Source organism: Phoxinus phoxinus, assembly GCF_949152265.1.
Source record: "Phoxinus phoxinus genome assembly, chromosome: 8".
In the NCBI taxonomy this organism is placed as follows: domain Eukaryota; kingdom Metazoa; phylum Chordata; class Actinopteri; order Cypriniformes; family Leuciscidae; genus Phoxinus; species Phoxinus phoxinus.
Window position 1 is genome coordinate 22,453,662 of NC_136883.1, and position 10,913 is coordinate 22,464,574.

Sequence of the window (10,913 nt, forward strand, 5' to 3'; positions counted from 1 at the left end):
CTTCGATGAATAGAAAGTTCAAAAGCACAGCATTTGTTTGAAATATTTTGTACCAATATTAGTCTTTAATGCCACTTTTGATCAATTTAATGCATTATTGCTGAATAAGTTTTAATTTCTTTAATGCATTCTTGCTAAGTTTTAATTTCTTTGAAAAAAGGGGGTCACGATATATGGGTTTTCTTAAGAAAAACATTTGTGTTCTTCCATTTGCTGATTTGCACTACTTTAATCTGTTTCCACTGTCATAGAAAACCTGGATAATAGCTTCATTATCAATATTTTATTGGCAAGAAATTTCGCTTTAAAAAATATTTTTGCAGTGATAAAAACATTGAAAAAAAATATGTATTGGTCAAAAAACAAAAGGGTAGGAAGTCTAATGTCACTGTTGCTTTTAACTAAATTATTCTTGAAAACGTTTGTTGTAACTTGGTTTGGTTTTGTATCCTGTTTTATTAAGTCAGAAGAAAATAATTCATAAATCCACAGTAACTAGGTAAAAACTTTTTTTTTTTGATACAGAAATGGTCAATGAAAATCACATACAATTTGTTCACACATTGAAAGCGGTGCAAAAGACTATCCAACATTGTTGATTTGATTGAAGTTGTGAAAGTTTGCCAAACTTGTGACATCCAATAGCCAGAATGTAATGAACTGTCCATGAGTACTGCTGTTATTATATGCTCTTATGTCAGCGTGTCTTCACTTCTGATGTACTCTCCAATATCAGCCTGATGAAAAACCACAATGGACATGGGGTCGACCCTCCGACACTCCTGTGTGGTCTTCGCTGCGACCCCAAAGCCCTGAAATGAGATCAAGACAGTGAGTGCATTCAAAGGTCACTGAATACTTTTCTTAACATGACAACAGTTGTTTCATCTTGAGGATTTTCAAACAAAAATCTCTCACCAGCGGTACATCAGACATTGAATACACCACCACTCCTTGGTACTGCGATGTGTTTTCTGTGATTCTCCCCAGACCGGATTTCATGATGTGATTTCCATACAGGAATGACTGCTCTGATCCAGGCTTCACCCACACCTTAAACTACAGAGGCATACATGAAGCAGATTACATTATGAACTGAGACATGCCATGTATATGAACCAGGATTATTATCGCTAACTAAAACTATTAAACATTACTGTTCATTTAAATAAAGCTGAAATAAAATATATAAATATCCATTGAAAAACTTGGTAACACTTTTCAATAAAGTTGTTCCAAACCTGAATGAGTTTCTTTCTTCTGTTCAATGCAAAAGAAGATATTTTAAAGCATGTTGGTAACCAAACAGTTGATGGCACCCATTTACTTCAATAGTATTTTTTTTCCTATAGAAGTCAATGGGTGCCGTCAACTGTCTTATTACCAATATTATTTAAAATATCTTCATTTGTGTTCAACAGAAGAGAGAAACTCATACACCCTCGACAACTTGAGTGTGAATAGATGACAGAATTGTAATTTTTGGGTAAACTATCCCTTTAATAAATGCTGTAGATTGTGGAAGTGTTGTCCATTGTTAGTTCACGTTAACTACTGCTAACAATTCGAAAATTTGTAAAGAGATACCAAAAACTTGAACGAAAATTAGAAATGTTGCCTTGGTAATAAACTTAAAAAGGTTTGAGTTGAAGCACTAAAATTATTACCTGGAAATAAATCAAACTTAAAACTAAGAAGCTGTTTACACAACACCACTTTGTTTCAACTAAAAATTAGAAACTTTTTATGCGTTTTGGCTGTTAATTTACGCGACAACGTTTTGGGGGCCTGAAACGCCAACTTTTGAAAATGGGTTTCAAAGTGCAAGTTTTTGAAAACAATACCGTTACCGTCTCTGTGTAAACTACAAAAACATCATGCCCATGTTTATTGTGTCTTCAGTCTATAGATGCATAGTGTTTCTTTACAAAGTGACATCGCCATCTACTGGCCGCATAATACAGCGTTTAAGTTGTTTTCGTGAATCAGTATGAACGGATCATCTTGACAACGTTCACATCTGTTTTGTTGCGAAAAACGCGAAGGAATTTTTCCCCCATTTTTAGTACAAAGTTGTGTAAACGTACCCTAAAACTAAAATAAACCCTAATTGCGGTTTAAACAAACCCCTGATAAAATGACAAAAGCATATAACGAAATTACTACAAATTAAACTAAAATTAACATGACAACTAATCATATAAAAATAATAGCAATAAAATAACATTCATGCTTAAATGAAGCTTCAAAGCAACTTCCTAGTAATAACGAGGGTAATAACAGTGTTATTAATAATATAATGTTGTATTAAGTAATAATGTAATGTTACAATATACATAATCAGAATTAATATTTACCTTAGCATATGGTGCGAGGAAATCGAGAGCTGTGATGTGCAGACGGAACTTCTGCGTCTTTGTGACCTTCCCAAAACACGTCCCAACTGATACCAGTTTATCTCGGGAGATATTTGTAGCCAACTTCAGGATTTTTTCACTAGAATGGAGATGGTGTCAATAAAGATTACTACTCAATCACATTCATATTTACATTATTGCTACAATAAAGACCCAATGAACGTAAAACTGGATTTCTGTGGTTTTTATTCAAGTCAAGTCACCTTTACTTATGTAGCGCTTCATACAATGCAGATTGTTTCAAGGCAGCTTCACAGTAATAAACAGGAAACTAGCCAACTTCATCAAATATGAGAAATTATAATTCTGCTATAAAGCAGCTCTACAAAGAAAAAGTGACACTATTCAGCTCAAGTCAGTTGTAACTATACACTTGAAGGTTGATGACATAAAATTGTTGCAGCCACATGCATTAAAAAACAAAATAATGATTACTGGTCTTGCCCAAAGCAAACTGTCTTTTTAAAAAGGAATTGGAAATTTCACTAGGACATTTTTATGGCGAATTCACATTTAACGGATAGTAGACACTGACAACCTTACCTCATATAATATACTCGATCATTGTGAAGTCTGAAACAGTAAGTCCCGTCAGGCCGATCAATAAGAAGTTTGATGTTCTCTCCAATGCTAGAAACACAAACAAATTGGGAATACTTCATTTAATTTACTTTTTTTTTTTTTTTTAAATCAAGTCAAATTTAAAATTGTTTTGGGCTCTATGGTGCAGCATAGACAACATTTCAAAAATAATTATATTAATAAAATAAAAGAGCAGTAAATAATATTAAAATACCATGACATATCAATGTAAAACACTGCAAAACATAATACAAATAACAGTTTAAAAAAAAAACAGTAACACATCATAAACAATAGACCAATCAAATAAAATACTTACAAAAACGATATTTCACAATATATATGCGCTCAAGTAAATAAAAGATACATCTTAAAGTGTAGAATTTTGTACCATGTGTGTTTTTTTACACATGACATGATCACACAATCTGGCTACACTTTTGTTAATATATCCCTGCTCTAAATGAATCTTAACGAAACATGTCACTTACTATTTAGAGAGTTTCTCAAACATTGTTTTTGTCTCTTCGTCTGTTAAAGGACGCATGATGAAGTGAATAATTCGTTTTCCCTAAAAGAAGCTAAAAAAAAACCTCCAGCTCCAACCATAGACAGTATATAAGAGGCTCCAACAGACACTACGCAAAAGCCACGTGGGTTCTGTCCGTCGCACACTTGTGACGTCGTGCCTTTTAAATAAAGTTTTTTGTTGAGTTTTGAATCAACAACACTTCCCAACATGGCTACCGTAGACGTGGAGGATGAGAGTATCCTGGTCTCGGTCTTTAAAGACAGCTTTTCTGAGAACTGGAGAGAAAATCCGGACTTCGCGGCGTATCTGTCGCAGTTGTGCTCGTGCGGTGTGGATGAGTTAACCCGGGAGCCGGAGCGTCTGTCTGAAGAGCGGGCTCAGATCCTGCAGCAGACCCGTGAGCTGGCCTTCACCAACTACAAGACGTTCATCAGGACCGCGGACTGCACACAGCACATCTACACTGACTTCAGCACTGTGGAGAACTGCCTCTCGAAACTCTTGCACAAACTGCCCAGCTTTACTGAGAGATGCAGGTCTGTACTTTACTCTCACTGTCTGGAAGGATAATTAACAGATGGACAGTCTATCTATCTATCTATCTATCTATCTATCTATCTATCTATCTATCTATCTATCTATCTATCTATCTATCTATCTTCCATTGAATAGAAAGATCTGGTAACTGATCATTTGTATTTTTTAACAAACATGCATTTAATATATAACAATGTACTAGGCTACTACTTTCAAATAGCCACAAACCTTGTCCATATTTTATCTATTTTCATATTAATGTACACTACTAGTACTACCATTCAAAAGTTTGGGGTCAGCAAGATTTTAATATATTTTAAGTTTCTTATGCTCACCAAGACAGCATTTGATCAAAAATAAAGTAAAAACAGTAGTATTGTGAAATATTATTTTAAAAAACTGTTTGTATTTAATGTATTTTCAAATGTAATGTATTACTGTGATGGTAAAGCTGAATTTTCAGCATCATTACTCCAGTCTTCAGTGTTACGTGATCCTTCAGAAATCATTCTAATATGCTGATTTGCTGCTTAAGAAACATTTCTTATTATCAATGTTGAAATCAGTTGTTCTGCTTTATATTTTTGTTAAAATTATAATTTTTCCCCCAGGATTCTATGATGAATAGAAAGTTCAAAAGAACAGTGCACCTTTGATCAAATGAATGCACCCTTGCTGTATAAAAGTTATTTTGAACGTTAGTTTAAATGCACGTTAAGAATTCATAAATGTACATCAATAACTTAATGAAAGTTAGGCTACCATTTGATATTTATATTATTTTTATATTAGTCCCATGAGAAAAAATGCAATACAACAGCAGAGAGTGCACTATAAAATAGAAATGCTTGCTGTAACTGGTTTCTGTTTTCTCTTATTTATTTGCAGAGGTTTTATTAAGGAGGCTGAGGAGATCAGCATCAGCAGGCGTATGAACAGCCTGACACTGAATCGACACACTGAGATCTTGGAGATTCTGGAGATCCCTCAGCTGATGGACACCTGCGTTCGTAACGGATACTACGAGGAGGCGCTGGAGCTGGCCGCTTATGTGAAGAGACTGGAGAAAAAGCATTCATCGCTTCCTGTCATTCAGGTACATGTGATACTATACTGCACCGCACCATTAATTGAAGATGTTTCTTCGTTCTTCACTATATTTTCTGGAAAATAAGTCGCAACAGGTCATAATTGCATTGTTGTGAGAAAATGAAACGCAGATAAGTCGCATTGGTGTATGAGACACATTATTTGTGTCATTTGTGACACATTATATGTATTATTACATTCAGAAATTATGTAAAATACCTGTAATTAAACACTACCATGTATTTTAGTTCTGCCAATTCCACAACAAAAACTTTCAATTTAATGGTATTCAGAACAGCAATGAAAAAAAGGTATAAAACGAACATAAATTATAGTTGAATTTATTATAAACAACATCTATTATAAACGCAAAGCCTGAATACATTTATTTAAAGTGAAACTGAAACTACCAGCATTTGGGAATTTATAAATGCTATACAAATAGACTTGGGCTCACTTCGTCTCTCATTCTGCACAAATCTAAATGTGTGTGCTTTACACTTTTGCGTGCTTGAAGTTAGTCAGAATGAAACGGAAGTTGCTAAAGTCTTTTATCCCTTATTGTGATGTATACTTGAGTGAAATGGCTTCTCGAACAAGAAAAAAATGTAGGGCAGAACTTGATTTTGTTTATTGGGAATTGATTGGCTCATTAAATGGATGTGGTTTGCTACTGGTCGATCTCATGTGAGTGACAGGTTGTCCCGCCTTTGTGCAAGGAAGCGCGTCATCAGAGAAGAGATGTCACTGCAAGAGGGAGGGGAGGTTATTTTGATTAAAGATTAAGAGGTATAAAAAATGGTAATGATGTACACGGATAAATTATTCATAATAAATAACGCAGTATTCCATAAAATGAGAATTGTCAATTTTGATTAAAAGTTGCATTGCATTGTGTAAAATGAAGGAGGATCTGTTGAAAGAAATGCAATATCATATACATAACTATGTTTTCAGTGGTGTGTAAAGACCTTACTTAATGAACCGTTATGTTTTTATTACATTAGAATGAGCCATTTCTATCTTCATACACCGCGGGTCCCCTTACATTGAAATGTGCCGACATGTTTCTACAGTAGCCCTAAACGGACAAACGCGTTCCGTCACTATGTTGTTCTTCGTGCAAAGAAGCTCGCTAAAGTCAGCGAATAAAACACTGACACAATGATGAACAAGTAGCAATAATATTCACAATAACATATCGTTTTACTGAATAATTAAGTTAACCTACTCTATGCTGTCTCAGACGACGACATATTTTCCTGATGGCCACCGTAACTTCTGTTGGTTGCAATTTGCAACCTCACCACTAGAGGCCGCTAAAAATTACACAATGCACCTTTTATGGGACTTTAATTGCATTAGAAAAGTCGTTTTTGAATACAAGTCGCAGCAAGTTTCAGATGATAAAAAAACGTGACTTAAATAAAAAATCCTGAAAATACAATATATTGTTGTGCTGTTTTTTCTAAGTGTTTCTGTCTGGTTTGAAAGTACTAACACTTACGTTTTTCACCGGGTGGACTATAAAAACAACATAAATATTTACATTAAATAATATTCCTGTTTGTCTTCTTTTAGGGAATTGTGCACGAGGTTAGATTGTCAGCTCAACTCATGCTGAACCAACTTCTTCAACAGCTGCGGAGCAATTCACAGCTCCCGGTTTGCCTGCGTGTGATCGGCTACTTGCGCAGAATGGACGTTTTTACCGAAGCCGAGCTGCGCGTCAAATTCCTGCAAGCCCGTGGGAGTTGGCTGCGATCCATTCTCACCGCAATCCCAGATGAAGACCCGTACTTCCACATTACAAAGACCATCGAAACCTGCCGCGTGCATCTCTTCGATATTATCACCCAGTATCGCGCCATCTTCTCCGACGAGGATCCGTTGCTGCCGCCCGGAGATCAGGCTTTGAATGAGAGCGCCATCTTTCACGGCTGGGTGGTCCAGCAGGCGGCCCAGTTTTTGGAGACCCTCGATCGGGACCTCCAGCGTGGGGTGGGAAGCCGCTTAGATTCTCTACTTGGCCAGTGCATGTACTTCGGCCTTTCCTTTAGCCGGGTCGGGGCGGATTTCCGTGGCCAACTCGCTCCCATATTTCAGCAGGTTGCCATGGACACGTTCCGGAAAGCTATTCAGGAAGCGGCAGAAAAGTTCCAAGAGGATATGAACTCGTACACGCTGATTTCTTACCCGTCGATACTTGGAAGCACCATTCCGCCAGCGGTCCCGAGCACCCAGCCGGGCACTCTTCAGCCCCCCATGGCCTTGCTGGATTTCCCACCTCTGGCCTGCTTCCTCAATAATGTCCTGACAGCCTTCAATGACTTAAGACTGTGCTGCCCTATTGGACTCGCACAGGAAGTTAGCAGATGCGTTGAGGAAGCCCTTATCAAGGTACACAGGGAAATGTGGGATGTTAATTATTATACTACAATAAGCTTTTTAAATATAGAAGTCTCTTCTGCTCACCAAGGCTGAATTTATTTGATCATTATTTGAATTTTCAGCATCATTACTCCAGTCTTCAGTGTCACATGATCCTTTATGAATGTCTTTACTGTCATTTTGATCAATTTAATGCATCTTTGCTGAATAGGAGTATTAATTAAAATAAAATAAAAAATCTTACTGACAATCCCCAAAACAGTAGTGTAGATTGACTGAATTCAAATGAAAGGAAAAGTTTAAAACATATTTGCTTGGCTTCCTTGTACAACTATTCTCCTGTTTTTACGTAAATCCGATCTAACAGCGTTATTCGTTTCTTATCAGGTGACCAAGCTGATCCTGGTTTTCCATCGAGCCGAGGAATCTGCCTTCAGTAGCCGTGAACGGGAGTTATTCGTTCAGTTCTGCAGTGCGTTTGCTGAGGACATGGTGCCTTTCTTGAACCGATGTCTTCAAGTTCTCTTTCCTCCAGCCCAGCTTTCACTCATTCTAGGTAATGAATATCCACTGGTTAAAATCAAGCACCAGCCAACATTTTTCTCACATTACAAAAATAAAACATGATGTTGACTTAATATGTATTTTGTATTTGTATTGTAGGCGTCTCTCCAACCCAGGTTTATAAGTATGGCAGTCTAGGCTGCATCAGTGTGGACACGGTTCTGGAGCCGCTGGAGTTTGTTCTGCCCCAGAAGGAGCCTGTGACCGCTGTCATGGATCTCTGCACTGATCTGAGCAGCCTGACCACAGCCGAATCCGATCCCTCGACCGCAGTCAAACCCGGAACTCCTCAAGAAGAAAAGCTTGTCTTTCCTGAACAAGAAAAGCCTGTGTCAGCATCTGATCCTCGTCTTTCTCAAGAAGAGAACATTTCTGCTGAAGCGGTCACTACAGAGCAAAACGACCCGACCCCAGAGCCCGAACTGACCTTTAATGCACAGGACTTACCAGATGATTCATCCACAACAGTTAGTAATGTTGAGGAGATGTTGTCGGAATAAAAAGCAACAATTGCTGTATAGTGCGTGATGAGTGTTAGGTGTCCAAAAAAAATTAACCTTGGTTTTGATAGCAAATAAGCATCTGGACATACTTACACCAGGGTCTGGTTTGCAATTTTATTGGCAACTTTATTTTGGTGAAGGTAATAATGTAATATATTATGTAATTAAATATAATATTTAAATCGAGGAAATATGTCAATTGAATCACATGTTTTTTGACTTAACAGTGGTCCCAAAAAGTATTTTGACACTTTAAGTCGCACTTAAAATGTCTGAATGTCATTGCATTGTAATAAATGCCTTTTGCTTTGGTTTTATTTGAGGGGTAAATGATAGCGCAAGCACTTTTGACATGAAATACCGTTCAAAATGAAGACAAAGTGAATTGTGTAATTTTCTGTTTATTTGTGGTAAGTGGAACATTCTCTGCTTTCTGCTAAGACACCTGTTTGAATTTGATAATTTGAGACTTCACATACCCATTAAAAACCATGTGTGATTAGTTGACTAAACATCATCGCCAAAAAAAACATATATATATATATAGTTCTGTGAAGAGCTTGTGCACAATTTGCCTACAGATGCAACATTAATTTTAATTTAAGTGTTCAAAAACATTTTGGGTCTTATGTATGTGCTTGTAATTTACTCGGTTGACCTCTTTTGTATGTTTTTTTTGTTTACCAGGGTGTTTAGGGGGGAAAGGTTTATTCAAATAAAAAGATTCAGCCGTTTCTGATATTTTTAAATTCATTAGAACAAAGCGAAGGTGTGTTTTTTTCACCCCACCAAATCCATATGAAACAACAGTTTGCAATGAATTGCTGCTTGTCTTTGCAAAGAACTGGACTTTTTAAAATCTAGATTAGAAAAGCAAGTTATTAATGGCCTGTTTCACAGACAAGGCCTAAGCCTAGTCCCAGACTTATATGTATGTTTTAGCCGGTTTAACTGAAAGCTACTTGCACTGACATGCCTTAAAACATATCAGTCTCATTGTTTATTCTCAAGATGCACACAAGTAGTTTATTTCTAAGGCATGTTTATAAAAAATAACTTAATGTCCTAATTGAACTGAGGCCTAATCCTGGCCATGTCTGTGAAACCAGGCCTAAAAATCAGCACATAAGATTTCCTTATCACAATTTGGTAACACATTACAATAACGTCTCGTTTGTTAACATTAGTTAATCCATTAGCTAACACTAAAAATTATCAATATATTAATAAGAATCGATTTGTTCATGTGTTCACAGTGCATTAAGTAACATTAACAAGTACAACTGGATTTTAAAAGTGTGTTCAGAAATGTTTAAATTATTATTGACTATTGAAATGTTTAAACTACTATTTATGTTCATTGTTAGTTCATGTTAAGTAATATAGGCTATAGCTAACTAATGTTAACCAATGAAACCTTATTGTAAAGTGTTACCCACAATTTCAACTGGTTTGAAGGTAGAATATTGAAAATATTCTGTAACAGTCAAACTTAATGTCCCCCTGTGGTGAAAATCAAGTTTTTAATGTAGTTTATATGTCTAATGTAGTGTTTTTAATATGATTTAAGACAAACCGTGTGCAAATTCATGTTAACACCATGAGTATTTTCTCCTAAAAACTGCAGTGAACCAAAGAGTCTCAAAAACGCAGTTTGAAATCACTGGTGTTTCTTACATCACAAACTACCTTGTAACCAATCCCGTCAACGTAGGGGCGGACTTTGGCATATCATTAACTGCTGCGAAGCAGGCGAGTCTCAAGAGAAGCCAGGTTATCCTGGGTACATTTAGCAATATAGCAGGTGAATTAATGTATATTATGATGAAATATACTGTATGCCTTTCTCCACTGACGTTCTAAGTTGTTCAAAGCGTTTCTGAGGATGCTGATTTTTAGTCTGACTCTGAGATGGCGAACAGGAACGTAGTTTGTGTAACATTAGCAACACATTACTAGCTGTTTGATAAAGTCAAGCAAAATTCACTCTTCCACTTCTTTCTAATCAGTTTCTGGTTCAAACATATATGGATGAATTAAGCCAGTTTCTCTTATCATTGTGCAGCGTTTACTACAGTAAAGTTGACCGAGTGGATCAGGTATTCTGAGCTGGTGTGAGTGAGTGGAGGCGGAGACTTATTTGCATATTTATAGAACCACTAATACTAAATGAAGCAAGGGTGTAGTTACATTAAACCTATTAAAAGCAATGAAGACATTTTTTGTCATTTTGGTGATCAAAGATGAGTTCTAAGGGATAAAAGTATTGACTACAGGGGGACTTTAAGGTTAAGAGAA

The 10,913-nt window shown here is 36.4% G+C and overlaps 2 protein-coding genes across 2 annotated transcripts; one reads left to right on the forward strand and one right to left on the reverse strand.

The window, feature by feature from the left end:
- Positions 1-432: 432 nt before the first annotated feature.
- Positions 433-3,690, reverse strand: nip7 (NIP7 nucleolar pre-rRNA processing protein). The gene is made up of 5 exons (XM_079621647.1): positions 3,491-3,690; positions 2,961-3,047; positions 2,358-2,496; positions 919-1,059; positions 433-812 (listed from the first exon to the last, which is right to left on the reverse strand). Exons 1-5 carry the CDS (start codon positions 3,544-3,546, stop codon positions 693-695), a joined length of 543 nt encoding a protein of 180 aa, XP_079477773.1. The 5' UTR covers positions 3,547-3,690; the 3' UTR covers positions 433-692.
- cog8 (component of oligomeric golgi complex 8) lies at positions 3,647-9,368 on the forward strand. The gene is made up of 5 exons (XM_079621645.1): positions 3,647-4,067; positions 4,957-5,164; positions 6,739-7,557; positions 7,936-8,104; positions 8,212-9,368. The coding sequence occupies exons 1-5, from the start codon at positions 3,739-3,741 to the stop codon at positions 8,610-8,612; spliced, it is 1,926 nt and encodes a 641-aa protein (XP_079477771.1). The 5' UTR covers positions 3,647-3,738; the 3' UTR covers positions 8,613-9,368.
- Positions 9,369-10,913: the final 1,545 nt, after the last annotated feature.

Excerpts from the sequence above, each read along its gene's own strand:
- nip7 (XM_079621647.1), bottom strand. The coding sequence starts at position 3,546 with ATGCGTCCTTTAACAGACGAAGAGACAAAAACAATGTTTGAGAAACTC. Across the intron at positions 3,048-3,490 it reads TTTGAGAAACTCTCTAAATA|CATTGGAGAGAACATCAAAC; the intron begins GTAAGTGACATG and ends TTGTGTTTCTAG. Across the intron at positions 1,060-2,357 it reads TCCTCGCACCATATGCTAAG|TTTAAGGTGTGGGTGAAGCC; the intron begins GTAAATATTAAT and ends ATGCCTCTGTAG.
- cog8 (XM_079621645.1), top strand. The coding sequence starts at position 3,739 with ATGGCTACCGTAGACGTGGAGGATGAGAGTATCCTGGTCTCGGTCTTT. Across the intron at positions 4,068-4,956 it reads AGCTTTACTGAGAGATGCAG|AGGTTTTATTAAGGAGGCTG; the intron begins GTCTGTACTTTA and ends ATTTATTTGCAG. Across the intron at positions 8,105-8,211 it reads CCAGCTTTCACTCATTCTAG|GCGTCTCTCCAACCCAGGTT; the intron begins GTAATGAATATC and ends TTTGTATTGTAG.